Genomic DNA, 17,879 nt, shown 5'->3' with positions numbered 1-17,879 from the left:
GTGGCTATTCAAAACAAGGGAGTTTTATTTCAAAGGTATTTTTCAACGATAGGTGCTTACAAAATGTATGGTCTCGTCAAAGAAGGAGAAGGAGATCCAATGCTGAACCTGAAACATTAATTAGAGCTATGAGGCCGTAGTATAGTAAGTTTTATAAAGGCACAGAGACTGAGATGGTACAGAGACTGATGAACAGAAAGCCAATAAAATAGTGCTTGAAGAAAAGCTTAACTCGAGAATGAATCGGGACAGACCGAGAATACGATGGGAAGATGAGATCTTAGATTATTTAATAAGGATAAGTTTTAGAGGATGGAAAAGATTGATTGAAGACAGAGAGGTTTGGAGGAATGTTGTGGAGGAAGCCAAAGATCACACTGGGTTGTAGAGTTGAATCAAAACATTTTTGAATATTGGATTGTATTGTATTATTAAATTTGTGATTATACCTATTATAATTTGTGTTTTCATCATTTTGCAAGCAAGTTTTTTTTAAGTATCGAAAATGAACTCACAGCTGGCGCACAAGTTCGCTTTGCTAGTTGTGCCAATTCTATTAATTCATTTGAAATGTATTATTCATTTCTATGATTATATATGTATATTTCAAATATTGTATCATTGATTTGAAATATTTTCTAGCGATTTTGTATTTTGGCGAAAATCAATTTTGTATTTTATTTATTTATTTATTTATTCATAAATGGAGACAACGGGAGTCACCCCAAATCTGTCTCCTTTACATATTTGTACAATACAATATTGAGATTAAAAAAAGGAAAAAATATTTTAATTATTTTTATAAAAAGTATTTTGGCGAAAAGCGATTTTGTATTTTGGCGAAAAAAGTTTATTTCTATACTGTATGCTAATCTGCATAATTTTTTATTGCTTTAGATGAATGATCGATGATGAATTAATGTGTATTAATGTATTGTTGTTGTGGTGTGTTGCAGAGAACCTAGCGCCGTCTGAGCTGAAAAAGCTGCGTAACAAGCAGAGGAAAGCGAAACGCAAAGCTGAGCTGGAAAAGGCGCAACAAGTGGCGGCCGCTGAGAAGCGGGAGCAGCACAACAAGTCACGGCAGGCCGGGGGCGGAGGGGCTGGTGGGGCGGCTGGAGGCGGAGGCGGTGGTGGGGGTGGAGGTGCCACTGAGGCTGAACCCGATCTGCCACAGCTCGATGAGTTGGTGCCTGATAAGTTGGCTAGGGTCAGTGCAAATAACTATTTTTAAGGGGAGCAGACCAAAAATTAACTCCAAAAGCCGTAATGTTAACATATGTACCTCTTACTAGAGATTTATCCAACCGTTCAACCTGATATTTTGAACACTTTGAACACTGAATAACATGACTTTTTTTATACATACTTTAGCACAAGCTTTTCAGTTTTCAACCATTTTTTTCATTAAATATGATTTTTCTGAATGACTGCTCGAAAACACAGTATTGAATCACAAAAAGGCATATAAAATGGGATTTAAAAATTATTTCTGAATAACCTCTCGCTAAAGTGTTCATAATAGTGCTAAGTAGTACTGTTCAAAATTGTAGACGTCTACCTCCAACGGTTCCTGATAAAAAGGTACATATGTTACGGCTTATAGAGTTATTTTCTGGTCTGCTAATTATATTAATGATTTAATAATTCATAATATACCGGGTGTTTCAAAAAGAATGACCCAATTTTAAACAGTTATAATATTTATTTTTAAAAAATGGTGTACACAACCCAATTTTACATCAAATTACTCACAGAAGTATCAAGTTTATGATGATGTATTAGAAGTGTGCTATGTGCCCTCCTTTTGAGGCTCGTACGACATCTAGACGGTAGCCAAATTCATCCCAGACTGTTCGCAAGATGTCTGTCTCTTCTTGGACTGTAGCTACTGAATCAGTTACGCTGGTTCTTTTGATGGCACAAGGATGGACAACTTGCCTCAAAGTCGTTGGATGGGGCGCACAGGACCGCAAGGCTTGGCTATGCATTCCTGGCCTCCACGGTCCCCTCACATAACACGGTATGATTTTTTCCTGTGGGATACAGGTTGGTTTTTCAAAGATCGTGTTTATGTTCCTCCCTTAGCACTTGATATTGAGGAGCTAAATACCAGGGTAACTGATGCAGTAGCTACAGTCCGAGAAGACATCTTGCGAACAGTCTAGAATGAATTTGGCTGCCGTCTAGATGTCGTCCGACCCTCAAAAGGAGGGCACATAGAACACTTATAATCATCATAAACTTGATACTTCTGTGGGTAACTGATGCAGTAGCTACAGTCCGAGAAGACATCTTGCGAACAGTCTAGAATGAATTTGGCTACCGTCTACATGTCGTCCGACCCTCAAAAGGAGGGCACATAGAACACTTCAAATCATCATAAACTTGATATTTTTGTGAGTAATTTGATGTAAAATTGGTTTGTGAGCACCATTTTTATGTATAACTGTTTAAAATTTCGTCATTCTTTTTGAAACACTCCATATATCAAATAATTCAATGTTTAATGAATTTATCTTCGAAGAATATTTAGTTCAATAACAGTATTTATTCGGGTAGTTCGTAACCCATTCAAAAATATAAGTTCACTCATGAAATTTATTCAAATGCATAATATAATGCAATATAGTATTTTTTCTTTAGGGCTACTTTTGAATATAAATAAAAATATAAATCTGAGTAAAATTTTTTAATTAATTCGTCATGACATGTTTCGGCTACTAATGACATTTTCAAGTCAAAAGACGAGTCATGACGGAAAAATTTAAAAAGACTACTCAGATTTATATTTTTATTTATATAATTCAATATGATATTAGACTATATTGAATCACATAATGTTTAAAAACACTATATTATATGCTTCTCCACTTGAGATTCATTAGAATCCCATTGTATTAATCTACTTACGAACAATACATACAATTCAGGTAAAAACAGGCACTCCCCAAAACTGTTTTAAACACAAATTTGAAATTCAATTCAATTCTTTATTGCCATAATTTAACAATGCAACAAATCAAGGTTAATAAATCAACCAAATAGAGATTAAATAGAGTTGATGATTAAATTTTATGATTTTTTATTGATTGATGCAATAAGTACATCATCAAAATGATAGGGAGAGAAAAAATAAGGTAACCTTGTGGAATAGAAAGAAAAATAAAAATCTCAGTACCCTTTTTGAAATATTTAATCAATATTTGATAAATATTTCAAAAAGGGTACTAAGATTTTTATTTTTCTTTCTATTTCTATTACAAGTAGCCCTATACAGAAAAGAGATAAAGGTAACCTTGTGCTATCCCTCTCCCAAATTTAGATAAGGTTACACATAGTCCGAAATAGGTTGAGTCTTGTAGCTGTTTCACTTCACAAAATTTTCAGTCCTTAATTATTTTTGCAAAGTAGATTTTTTAATTTAGATGCTTCAAAACCAAACATAGAATAAATATTTCACATTATTGTCTGTGAAATAGGAAATATTCACATATTAAATGAATAATTTTGCAGGATTAGATTCACAAACAATCTCAAACCCAAATCTATCAAGTAGATTTTTCTTTTAAAGATTAAATTGATACGTAATAGTTATTTGTGCAACTAGTGCGCAAAGTGTCAGTTTGCTGCACCGAAAGAAACATTTACGCCCGAGCCGTAGGCGAGGGCGGAATGGTTTCTTGAGTGCAGCAGAGGAACTTTGCGCACGTATTTCACATTAAGTTTTTCCTACAGTTACCATTGAATATGAAAAGTGGGTAATTATGGGTAAAATTGCCTGAAATCCATCAAATGTTTTTCTGTGTAATTTTATTATTGATAAAAACCTTAATCCTAAAATCCTAAAGTCCTCGTTGTCCTTGGTTATAATATATAATGAATAATAATTATCGCGTTGTGCTTCGTTGCACCTCTGCTCACTATAGCAGCCCAGTCACTGTTACCAACTTCATTTTGATTTTGCTGCACTGTTGCTCCATATAACCTACTAAGTATTTTGCGTTGCCATGTTGCAAATCTGGAGTGCAGAAAAATTTTTCCCGCACTAGAGCGGAAAAGTGATTCTTTGCGTTCTGTAATCAGTGCAGCAATGGCCACTTTTCAACGTGAATGTAGGAAAATTAAATTTCAATTGGAAATTAATCCCCAATTATGAAACTTTTAAACAAAATTGTTAGTACATTAATCTAATATGTAAGTTTTTAATGTTGAAAGTGAACTGTGACTTATTGTAAAAATAACTTAATTTTATAGTTTTAGCTGTAACTAATAACTAATGACTAATTTTTCAGGCTGAAGATCCCCTGGGCCAGGCGATTAGATTTCTGCAGCCGCTGCAACAGCTGAGCGCCAACCAGGTAGAGACACATCTCATGGGATTCGAAATATACTCCAGGAAAGGTAAGTCCGGCTCCCTTCTTCAATCTACCTGCGCATACAAGATACATTACCAAATTAATTCCATTCTTATGTAATAGTGTGAATATTGAGTGGGTATTATTGTAGTTGTTTGTGTGCATCTTATATTATTTTTCAGGTTTTTGAACTGAAATGAACTTTGATTTTATGTTTGTTGAATCCTGCGTTTTTAGTGTGAGAATTGACTCTGTCTTGTTTGAATTTGCTAACTTGTTGCTTAGTTGTCAAAATTAAAGCAATTTTCGTGCATTTTCCAAAGTGCAGTTTCAATTTCATGTCGAAAAAGCCACTGTATTTGAAAATTGTACGAGCATTGACCTTTTTGCAGCTTTGGCTTTTCCACTGGAAGTTATGCTCAACGCTCGTGGAGGGGGAATAATTTTCAGTGAAAAGGCCACAGTTGATATTGAGACGCGAACGAAAAATCATGTAACGGTGTGCGAGCCTCGGTCCTCTGAATGGGTCTGTTACCCATCCAGAGGGACAAAGTGAAAAGTTTTTCATTATCAGTACTTTTGTTGTAGTTAGTAATCTAAAATTGATAGAATCAGTAGATGTAAAATTAAAAGGTTAGTTGTGTGCGTGAATTTAAGTAGAGTGTAGTGAGTTTAATTACGTCTGATTTTATTGAGTTTTGGATTAAGTGTTCTCGAAAGTAAAATTTGAAATTGTTGAAATGGTGAGTGCCAAACTGTTGTTTTTATTTAACTCGAAATTTAGTACATAGAATGACCGAGGCCCGAATTTAGTTGCAGCAAGTTAGCAGGTTCCCAAAATGTATAGATTGAAATTGAATATTCCTCCTTTTTCTGAGTAACTCTGTTTGAAAATTTGACATGATTTCTATAGATTCGTTAATGAGTTCAATGAACCTGAGGTTGAATTATAAAAAGTATTTTTCATTAAAGTTCCTGGCTCGTAGTTACTATGTTTGCTAGAATATGTGACAATGATGATAATCTGTGCTTTTGAATGGACGAATCCACTAAAAGCTCCCAACCAATCAAGGATTCAAATACCTGTAGATGATTTGATATCAGTAAACTTTAGCAAATATTCAAGAAGAGAAGAAACACCCCCCTCCGTTTGTTCACACTTAATTTATTACATTCGAATTTCTATTTGAAGATATTCCACTGTACTGGCAATTTCAGTTACAGGATAATTGTTTTGCTGTTATTAAGCAATAACTAATACTGAGTGAGCATAAATTATTGAACACATTTCATAGGTGAATAGAAAAATAATAGAATAGTTTCTTAAACAAAGGTATATTGCCATTTCCATGTATTTACATTATGGCTTGTTCAATATTTTTAAAGCAAAACTCAAATATTTGAAGGGAAGCATTCATGAGCATAACACTCGGTCAGGTAGTCAGATTGATCTGGGCCGTGCTAGGCTTGCCAAAACACAAAAAATGTACTGCTATATAGGAGTGAAAATTTTCAACAGGTTATTACTGGAAGTACGGAATTATGATCTATTATAATTATAATTCTGATCTATAATTATGGTCAGGTAGTCAGATTGATCTGGGCCGTGCTAGGCTTGCCAAAACACAAAAAATGTACTGCTATATAGGAGTGAAAATTTTCAACAGGTTATCACTGGAAGTACGGAATTATGATCTATTATAATTATAATTATGATCTATAATTATGGTCTGGTAGTCAGATTGATCTGGGCCGTGCTAGGCTTGCCAAAACACAAAAAATGTACTGCTATATAGGAGTGAAAATTTTCAACAGGTTATCACTGGAAGTACGGAATTATGATCTATTATAATTATAATTATGACCTATAATTATGGTCTGGTAGTCAGATTGATCTGGGCCGTGCTAGGCTTGCCAAAACACAAAAAATGTACTGCTATATAGGAGTGAAAATTTTCAACAGGTTATCAATGGAAGTACGTAATTATGATCTATTATATTATAATTATGACCTATAATTATGGTCTGGTAGTCAGATTGATCTGGGCCGTGCTAGGCTTGCCAAAACACAAAAAATGTACTGCTATATAGGAGTGAAAATTTTCAACAGGTTATCAATGGAAGTACGTAATTATGATCTATTATAATTATAATTCTGATCTATAATTATGGTCTGGTAGTCAGATTGATCTGGGCCGTGCTAGGCTTGCCAAAACACAAAAAATGTACTGCTATATAGGAGTGAAAATTTTCAACAGGTTATTACTGGAAGTACGTAATTATGATCTATTATAATTATAATTCTGATCTATAATTATGGTCTGGTAGTCAGATTGATCTGGGCCGTGCTAGGCTTGCCAAAACACAAAAAATGTACTGCTATATAGGAGTGAAAATTTTCAACAGGTTATTACTGGAAGTACGGAATTATGATCTATTATAATTATAATTATGACCTATAATTATGGTCTGGTAGTCAGATTGATCTGGGCCGTGCTAGGCTTGCCAAAACACAAAAAATGTACTGCTATATAGGAGTGAAAATTTTCAACAGGTTATCAATGGAAGTACGTAATTATGATCTATTATAATTATAATTCTGATCTATAATTATGGTCTGGTAGTCAGATTGATCTGGGCCGTGCTAGGCTTGCCAAAACACAAAAAATGTACTGCTATATAGGAGTGAAAATTTTCAACAGGTTATTACTGGAAGTACGGAATTATGATCTATTATAATTATAATTCTGATCTATAATTATGGTCAGGTAGTCAGATTGATCTGGGCCGTGCTAGGCTTGCCAAAACACAAAAAATGTACTGCTATATAGGAGTGAAAATTTTCAACAGGTTATCACTGGAAGTACGGAATTATGATCTATTATAATTATAATTATGATCTATAATTATGGTCTGGTAGTCAGATTGATCTGGGCCGTGCTAGGCTTGCCAAAACACAAAAAATGTACTGCTATATAGGAGTGAAAATTTTCAACAGGTTATCACTGGAAGTACGGAATTATGATCTTGATAGTTTTAAGAGAGCAATAAAAGGATGGTTGAAGAATGAAGCATTTTATTCAATCGAGGAAATGCTGGTCTGTAATTGTTATACGTAGATAAAATATTTAAGTAGCCTATTTGTATATTAATTTGTAATATTATAATATATAACGTGTACTTGTGTACAAAGTATCAATGTTAATGTACCCTTATGAAGTGACTTTTGTCAATGCAATTATTTTGTTTTTGACAATAAAACATTCTTAATTCTTGATTATTGGCCATTAAGTACACAGTCTATACAATATATGAGTACTCAAGCGATCCAGTCAGTAACTGACTGATAACGAATAATTATACTTACATGAACATTGATTTATTGAAAAACCAATTTCAAATAGTTTTATTTATAACACATGACACGTTCGTCAAATTTCTACGTGAACACTTTTTGTTTTATTTAGGTCAAGGAAAACTCAGAAAAATTTTCCATTCATGAAGACTTCCATGCATATAATACCAGGAACAGTAGAAACATTGTAGCACCACAAATTAGACTTGATAAAACTATGAGAAGCCATACTTACTTGCAGTATATATTGTATAATAAACTGCCTCAAACAACCAGGAATCTGCCTATGACCAGATTCAAGAAAGTTATATACAGCTATCTGAAAAATAATGCCTTCCACTCACTTGAGGAATATTTGAATATCTAACTTGAATGTAATATGAATATTTCATTCCATTTATTATATAAAACACTGTAATCATAATACAATTATAACATTGAAGGAAAAACTAGGCTTAGCCTGTACTATTTATCTCCAAAAATTTCCATAAAATGTTGATGTTGCCCAAAGTTAAGTTTATGTAATCACACACTGCTTCGTCACTTGATTTTCGGTCCAGGAATAATGATTTGAAAATTTTGACAGGTTTGTTCACGGCTCACCAGTTTTGTGTATCATGCTCATCATGTTATTGATATTTATTGATTTCGCACATTTCAATTTCATTGACTAATTTGTTGCTGTGTTTTTACAGAGAAACCGCTGCTAATGCTGCAGTGCGTTCGACGTGCGTGGCGCCTGGCACCTTCGCACGCAGAGGTGCACGCGTGCGTGGTGCGATTCGCGCAAGCGTGGCAGCGCTGGCAGAGCCAGAGTCCCCCCCTGGACCCCGCCGTCAACACGGTCATCAGCCAACAGATGCAGCCCATACTGCAGGGGCGCACCGCCCTCCAGATCAACACACAGTTTCTGGCTGCCAACGGCGACAGTTTGCCGGCTGTCTTCCAAGGTCAGTTCAATAGATAATGTTAGTCCAGTGGGCTTCTCTAACAAATGACATGAAATTTACAGTGTGGACCGTATCGTCGTATTGTTTTATTATATATTCAGACTAGGTGAGACCTTCCTGCAAGGAACTCTCCATCGACGATAACCCATGTGAATTCACCTTTTTTCCAGTAGGGAAAAAACTAGATAATCTTTACAGGTAATCATTTTTACAATTGATTGATGGTCAGAAGCCCATTTACAGCACTTTCTCTGCCGATATTATAATTCCAGTTACACACACATCAATTTTTAGACGTACGATTTTTTGCCGTCCTTATGAAATCTACCAGATTAAACATAACTTGGCAAACACATGAATACATCATCACTGTTGCCAAGTTATGTTTAATCCTTAGACCAGTAATAGAATAGACACGCCATATTGTATATATTCATACTGAAAGTTGATGAAGCCAATATCTACTGCCACATCGCCCCATCGTGACGTCAGCATCGGATAGAAAACTTTTCTGTAGAGTTTGTTTACATTGTTTTCCATAGCAGATTGTGTCTATTTCAGCGGGAGCGCAGCGGGAGTTTACCATTTTCTACTTCATAATAATCATATTTCATAATAATCCACTTCCATCTGAAATAGACACAATCTGAAAGTCTTCTATCCGATGCTGACGTCACGATGGGACGATATGGTAGTAGATGTTGGCTTCAGAGGCTAGACTTCCCAGCGTGTCTATTCTATAACTGGTCTAAGATTTCATCAAATAGATTTCATAAGGACGGCAAAAAATCGAACGTCCAAAAATCGATGCTGGAATACTGCTACTGAACTTCTATTGGAGTGCAGTATATGGATTTTTGTGTTGAACAGTTCATTTTCTAAACCTACATTTACCAAACCTAACTCACCTAATCGCCATAAGCTCATCTAGTGCACTACAGCCAAAATGAAAACGTAAGTGGTAGGATTTCAAAAACGTCGAAAGCGCCCATGGCAGAATTTTTTAATTCGTCTATTAGGCTACAATTTTACACATGATGCTATTGAATCGCTGGAATACTGCTACTGAACTTCTATGGGAGTGCAGTATATGGATTTTTGTGTTGAACAGTTCATTTTCTAAACCTACATTTACTAAACCTGACTAACCTAATCGCCATAAGCTCATTTAGTGCACTACATTTTTTAATTCGTCTATTAGTCTACAATTTTACACATGATGATAAGGATTCTGCATTAAAAACGCCAAGAAGATGTTATCACAACGTCTCTACAATGTTTTTACAATTGTCCCTTCAATTGTAAAAAATAACAGTAATAGTTCTAAGGTACTTTTTGTAGCAATTCCTTATTTTCAAACATTAATTTGAATGTTGAAGAAAATAGATGGAAACTTTCAATAAAATATGATAATATTAGAGAATATGCATAACCGTTATGTAGATTTACTTCAAACTCTCATATTCCTTATATAAGAATAACATCGATTCTTCCCCAAAAGCTAATGCTGAGAGATTGATTTGATTTAAAATTAGAATATTATGAAATTCTACTGTCAAATGGATTGAATAACAAGTGTTAAATTGTGGTGTTATTGACGAATTAAATTCATTATGATTATCCAACTGAGTGCAGATCAGTAGATTCTCATAGCCTATGATGCTATAGAAATGTATTTCTATACGCCAAAGGTGAGATTCAAGATTTACAGGTTGTTCAACTATTATGGTAGTTTTAACAGATTTCTCGATAACATATCCAGGAGCAGAGTGATATATTTGCACACTTTGTAGTGATACACTTTGCACAGTGGTGCAGAGTGATATATTTATTCAATGATACACAAATCATCAAAATGATTGGGGAGGGACCAACAGGCACAGCTGTTCCTCCCCCAATTTCGATTCATACCTACACTAGTCCAAAAATCTGGTGTGGCGCACTCACACAACTTTCCTTGCCGTTAAGAAAATTGATCACCTATTGATCAACGCTAGTGTTCAACGCGCATCTCAAGTCTACTATTCAAAGATTTGAGCCAGCTGGTGATAGGACAATAACGCTGGAGACACACGAGGTCTGTTATCTCTTCATAGTGAATGATTTAATAGAATCAACAGTTTGCAATTGAATAATCACATTTTCTCGAATTTCGAGCTTATTTCCATTTTTAGGTGAAAATGTTACTTAACATAATTGTAGAGATTCTCATGCTCAATCTTTTCCACTTGAAATTTTTTGTTTAGATTGTATCTGAAGCATGATAATTGGAATCTAAAATCAAACTTTGCATAGATGGGGCGGAGCTCCTGAAACTCTTAGAGATATGGGACTTGTGGCAGTTGATAGAGCTTATAAATGACAATTTTAGGTATAAATTTGATCAAAATCGTTGGAGCCGTTTTCGAGAAAATCGCTTTTTGAAGAATAAATACAAAAAATTATGTTACTTCTATTGTTTAACTTTTTGATATTTTATTCAACAATAAATATTTCATTCTTATTCATGTGACGGTTTTTGTTTGTTGCAGCTGCAAAGATGATGTACCACTTGGATCCTTCGACACAACAGACTGCTATCAAACTGGTTACAAATCTCAGCCCAACGATACAGAATGTCACTCTACAGGTTAGTCATTCATTCAAACGATTTTTTCAAGTCACCAGAACGACATGAGACAATGGTTTTTTATATGGACAGAGCCAGGGAATTCCAGAGACATGGAATCACTGAGAGTAAATTCGTATGGCTTTTATTGGTGGGGACTCCATTGCGGAAATGGAGTCCCACCTCGTCTGATTATATAATTTAAGCTGTCAATGGGCCTTAAAACTGTCATACTTCAACCGGGACCGACAGTTTAACGATCCGGGAAAAATTCCGATTCTCACATATCAGTATCAGTCAGTGGAAATATAATAAACATGAGTTCTAATGGGACCATTCTCACTCAGCATGGCTGAGCGAGTATGAATAGTAATTTAATTTATAGATTTAATTTATTTTTTTAATTTATAGATTTAATTTAATTTATTGTAATTTTATTAGATCTTATAGGAATAATATTCTCACTGTACCAAGCATTTTTACTGCGATATTTGGGAATCCGCCTTAATACAATATATAAATTAACTGGCTTGTCCTTGTATTCAATTTCATCTTTCATAGCTACATTTTCGCTATTGAGAGATCAAATCCTTGAACCGTTTATATAATTATTATCGTATGGAGCTTAGAAAACTCAACACATCATGTGTGTGTGCTCAAGTGTGTTGAAGTGCTCAATTATTGTACAAATTTTAACTTTTCGTCCAAGTGTTTAGTCACAATACTTCACATAGTTGCTTATGAAGACTCATGTCTAATTGCAATGACTAATCAGTGTGAGTTGCGTCACAAGCAGCTATGTGAAGATTTGTGACTAAACGTGTCTGATCATGTTTTATCCCGGTCGTGTGATAATGAGAAAGATATTTTATATCCTTCTAAAAGAATCGACAATTATTAAATAATTGAAATTTTGTTGAAACACCACCGATTTATGAAGTTACATCACATTATTATTTTATTATCGTTATTCTAAAATTGCATTCTATATTTATTCTCATTGATTAATTATTTATACTTTGTGAAATTCGTTGAATAACTAGCATTATCGTCATTTAATGTAAATTAGTGTATAAGCATAGAGAAACGATAGCTTAAGTAGATATCCCATGGTATAGGGCGTTTATGTCGCAACTTTTACTGTTATCTCAAGCTGATAGTCCACGTAGTTCTTTCCTGTGAAGCTTTATGACGCTGGTAGTCTCTCATATTGTGCCGTTCATACACTTACGCGGTTAAAACAGTAAAAATTGTCAATAATCGACAGTAATCGGCTTGAGATTACAGTAAAAGTTGCGACATAAATTCTCTATACCATGGGATATCTACTTACGCTATTGTTTCTCTATGGTATAAGCCAGTAAATATTGTAACATACATAAATAAAGAAATAGGGTTAAAGAAACGAGACGGGGCCGCACTACCTTTTCACTGGGCTATTGTTCTAAAAAGGTTCATCCTCCAACTCTCGACTATCACACTCTATTGTCCTCTGAATCCGCTTCATTACCCTCATTAGTGGCCGGAGTGGCCCCTAATCTGCTTTCTTGAAGGCAGTTTTAGCTGGTAGGGACTCATCTATTACTTTGCACTTTACATCTGTTACTTGTATTTTCTAAAATGTATTATTGAATCTAGATCAGTGATCAAGTAGTTGTTATTGAATTATTCCCAATGGTTCACTTGATGAAACTCAATTTGCTCACAAGCTGTATACAGACTGACTTGAGTTACATACAATTCGTGCGCTATTCATCAGCTGATGATATGTGTATTATATTTATTTGTATGAATATAATAATCATATAATCGAATATATGTATAATATTATAGCATCAGCTCATGGAAAGCGTACGGCGTGGGTTCGTGCTCATCTAAAGTTTGGAATTTTCTATTAATTGTGATTGATTTAATTCAATTTAGAAGTATTTTTTAATTTAAAAATGATTTTTGTGTGTTTTGTGTGAATTGTAAATTGAGTGTGTAATTGATGATTGTTGAAGTGACACATAACCTAGCTACATTTGGACTGTTGTATAAATTGGAATTGGAACCGTTTTGAGCTTATAAGCCTGTGGTACTTTTCTGTGTGTAATTCTGAATGATTAAATAAATAAATCTATTTAGTCTCATTATGTAAACTGAATATAATAGGAGGTAAGGATAAGTATAAAAGGACGTATTAGGTCGTAATCTATAAAAAAAAATAATAATACGTTCTTAGTTTGACTAAATTTATACTTATAAACGATAGTAATGTGTGTGTTTATCCAATCACTGTAGGATACCACTGGTTTACTGCTGAAAATGCCTTTAAGTAATCAGACTGGTCCACCAATTTATTCCTCGGAGTGAAATCCTCAACAATAGACCACGAAAATGTCGAAATTCAATAATAATAGGCGACCACTGTAGGGTCACTAGAACAAAATGTCGAAATTCAATAAGAATAGGCGACCACTGAAGGGTCACTAGAACTTCTACCTGTTCATCGATTGTTTTCGGCGGCCCCGTCTCCTTTCTTTTACCCAAGAAATCTAATCTAATCTAATCTTGTCTTGACTAACTTGTGTGCGCCTAGTCGGTTTGCACGGACTGTAGTCAAACCTTTAATCTTAATTAAACCATACAAATGTTGTAATTGTGTAAATAGATGAAATCCATTCACATGTTTGAAGGTGCAATAATTATCAGTTTCATTAATGTTATTTTATGATTTTTGCAGATGTGCTCAAACATCCTGAAATCGCTGAAGTCGGGCGACTTTGGTGACTGCGAAGAGGCGAGCTTAGCTTACGCGACCGTGTGCCGCGAACGCTTCCCGCACGCGACCGAGTTTCAGCAGCAGTCGCTTGCGACCGCGACCAGCGACAAGTCGCAGTCGGATGCGGCCTCGCAACATGTCCTCGAAAGCCAAGAGAACCAGGTTAGCAACTGACCTCAGCTAGTATGCAGTCCACCGCGAACCATGTCGTGTCGTGTCGTGTCGTTCAACTACTGACAGGTCACCAAAAACATGTCGTGTCGTGTCGTTCAACTACTGATGCGTCACCACAAACATGTCACAGACTCCTCACAAAAAGCTTTGAAATGAACAGTAGTGTGTGTGCAAGTTATTCTGTAAATTTGATTTTCAATACTATTGAAATAATAGTAATTCTTCTCAATTGGAAATGTTTCAAATGATGGACGATGGAAGTAACTATGTAAATTGCTGTTTATGGAAGTGTTTCTGTAAATTTCAGTTCAATATTATTAATCTAAGGCTGGGCACACGCCGATTAGTCAAAACAAAACTAGTCACGTTTAGTCACAATACTTCACATAGTTGCTCATGAAGACATGTCTAATTGCAATGACTATCAGTGTGAGTTGCGTCATAAGCAACAATGTGAAGTATTGTGACTAAACGTGACTAGTCTTGTCTTGACTAACCGGTGTGTGCCCAGCCGTACTTGTCACTGATTTTTCATGATAGTGACTCTTGGAAATGATTTTGAATACCATTGAAGACTCCATTATTGAATATCATTAAACACTATGCAATGGTGTACAGTTCGTGGAAGAAATTCGCAATTGAATTTTAATTCTATAGAATATTATTTATAAACTAGTTGATTTTCAAAATTGTACAAAAATGATTTGGAACAAAATCTAAAATTAGGTTTCAAGTGACTATTTGTAGTCAATACTATACAAAAATGATTTTGAGCAATTTCTTTGAATTATGGTTCAAAAGACTATCTAGAGTTCTGTAGAATATTATATAACCTAGTTAATTTTCATTACTTTACAAAAATGATTTAGAACAAAATCTTTGAAATGGAGTGCAAATGACAACTTGCAATAAAAAAATGATTTTGAACAATATCTTCATCAAGTGACTATCTGTCAATTGGAGACTCTTCAATGATGTATGAAAGTACTATGTACTGTGAAAATTGATTTGAATGCTATTGAAGTGATAGTGGATTATCAATGGAAAAAATTTCCATTTCTGAACAAATACTTGTATTGAAATAGGATTTAATTTGAATCCTAATAAAAACTCCTTGATTGGTTTTCATAACTATGAAATTATGTTCATTGAATTGACAATGTAAAAAATGGAATTGAATGTAAATTTGATCTTCAATACTATTCAAATAGAAGTGGTCCTTTTCAATTTAAAGATCTTCTCCATTATTGATTTTAGATCTCTCAATATCATTTCATTACTATTGAATTTGTAGCTCTCTGTAAAGTTTTTTATGAAAGACTTTGGTCCCGTTGCACAATAGCCGTTTAAATTTTAACTGTGATAAATTTCACGAGAACCAATCAGGAAGGCGTTTTTGAAAAGACACGGTTAAAATTTAACCGGCTGTTGTGCAACCGGCACTTTATCTTTTGGGTCTCCTGATGATTTTTGAGGAAATTTCATATATACAACCAAGTAATGAACTATTTATTTATAATTATACATTGAAACACAATATTGGAATGAAAAAACAGACGCTAACCAAAATTTCTTCTATTTCCAAATTTAGTCTAATGAAATGTCCAGAGTGGTGGTTGAGTTTACATCACAAAAAGAAATTAACATCAAAATGAATAACTAGTGTAAGCTATAACATTTTGATTTTCAATTTTGATAGATTAGTCTATTCCAAAGGAACTTGGCCGCAGCACTTTAATATTCTCTCTGTCCATAAAATAACAATTACAGCCTGTTTTGAAACCTTTATTCCAAGAAAATTTGTACGTGTTCATAATTTTTATTAGGTTATTCGAGTAAATAATATCACAAAAATCAGAGAGTATACTAAATTGAGTGTTCTAAAAAATTATAGTTTCCAAAAGTAAGTTATGTTCAAAATTGGAATAAATTTCAAAACATTATGTGGAACATAATTATTTTGATGATCCTTCTATATTAAGGTGCGTACAGATTTACGCGCCGCGAACATGAGCAATTTACTTTTAATCAGCTGATGCCAAGCTTTTTATATCTGTATCTTACCGTTTCTGTAAAAATACAGATATAATCAGCTGATTAAAAGTAAATTGCTCATGTTCGCGGCGCGTATATCTGTACGCACCTTAATACGCCACTCTATTGGTAAAATATAATTTTTCTGATCCACCAGAATCTGAGATGATAATACCTCAATATTCAATACTTGATAGTTGCTCTAAACTCAAATCCTATATTCTGAAACCAAATTGTAAGAAACTTCTGTAATCAACAATTAAAATTGTAAACTTAGTTTGTGACAATCAAATATTGGATATTGTTGTAACAAATAACTTATTGTATCGATATTGAACCTCGGATAAATACATGTTGAGCTGTATTTACATCTAACGACACCAGACAGAAACCAGAGATCACAGAAAATAATATTCACTTAATTTATGTAAAAACGTGAATGTAGCGCGCCAGAGAAAAATAATATACTTCATTATAATTTGTTTGACAACAAAATATTAAACACGTCTATTTGTATCAGACAAACACAGAACAGTCTGTTGGTTACTGTGATATGTGTCTGTATGGTGTCGTGTGGTGTAAATAAAAACTACAATTTCTATCATAAGCTAAGGATAGCATCTAATAATTTTGTTGTTTGTTTGTCAGTGATAGATAGGTATTTACAAAAATAAAAATCCCTTGTAAAATACATCATCTTCCCTACTAATTAATGTAGAATTAAGTAAAGTTATTTGGCTTATTGAATAATAAAACAGATTGTAAAATATTTGTAGTATAATCATTTCTAGAAACTAGATACTGTACTCCTCAAGTATGAACTATTTTCTTTGGTTTTTGCAGAATACAAATTCGTGACATGGAACTTTCAGAACTGTTTTTGACTAGTGTTATGAATGAAACGCAATAATTCTCAATCTATTCTATAAATATTGATAAAATTGTTGTACAGTTTACATCTGAATCATCAACTACCACCGAAAAGTGTGTGTGAGTGGAAACATCATCGGTGAAAATTTAAAGTGAGATTTAATTTAGATGTGTTGTAGAATGTGTGACAGTTTTTAAATGATATTATTTAGGAGATACTGAATTGAAGATTATTTTTAATAAGCTGATCAGTTCAATCGAATGTTTTCACAGATATTTTAAGAATTATTCTGTATTTGTCATTGACAAATATTGTTTGGCGTTTTTGTAAAAAACTGGGGATTACAAATCCCCCGGCATTGACTTGAAGTGATAAAACAAATTGAGTTTTTGAAACATTGCTGGATCTTTGTTTGTGATTGAATACTCAATTTTAACATTTATTGTTAAAGAAAATTTATAACAATCAGGATAAATAAGAACTAGAAGTTTGAGAATTTTAATTTAATGTGTATAATCGATTGTTATGTTACTAAAGCAGTCAGGTGTTACTAAATTGAGTGAAGGATTTGATTGCTTCCATTACTCTGTAATAATTCATCATAGATTTATATAACTCCTAATTTATTCTATAATTATAATGAATGACAAAAAGTTTGAATAATCATAATCACAGTTGAGAATTGATGTCCAATGTTTTGATGAACTTTATATCTTCTATGGATTTCTGAGGATTGAGTTGTTATTGGTTGAAGCTGATCAGAGG

The 17,879-nt window shown here is 33.8% G+C and overlaps 1 protein-coding gene across 1 annotated transcript in view; it reads left to right on the top strand.

The window, feature by feature from the left end:
• LOC111053333 (N-alpha-acetyltransferase 15, NatA auxiliary subunit) overlaps positions 1–17,391 on the top strand; it is a 242,434-nt gene extending 225,043 nt beyond the window's left edge. Inside the window, exons 12-16 of the mRNA XM_039439293.1 lie at positions 957–1,210; positions 4,296–4,404; positions 8,409–8,663; positions 11,195–11,292; positions 13,997–17,391. Coding sequence (XP_039295227.1) covers positions 957–1,210; positions 4,296–4,404; positions 8,409–8,663; positions 11,195–11,292; positions 13,997–14,209 — 929 coding nt within the window. The 3' untranslated portion in view covers positions 14,210–17,391. The remainder of the gene's footprint in view (positions 1–956; positions 1,211–4,295; positions 4,405–8,408; positions 8,664–11,194; positions 11,293–13,996) is intronic.
• The last annotated feature ends 488 nt before the right edge of the window (positions 17,392–17,879 follow it).

This window comes from Nilaparvata lugens, chromosome 12 (assembly GCF_014356525.2).
Source record: "Nilaparvata lugens isolate BPH chromosome 12, ASM1435652v1, whole genome shotgun sequence".
Taxonomy (NCBI): domain Eukaryota; kingdom Metazoa; phylum Arthropoda; class Insecta; order Hemiptera; family Delphacidae; genus Nilaparvata; species Nilaparvata lugens.
Note: the sequence above shows the minus strand (reverse complement) of the source record. Positions and strands in the feature narration are given on the sequence as shown.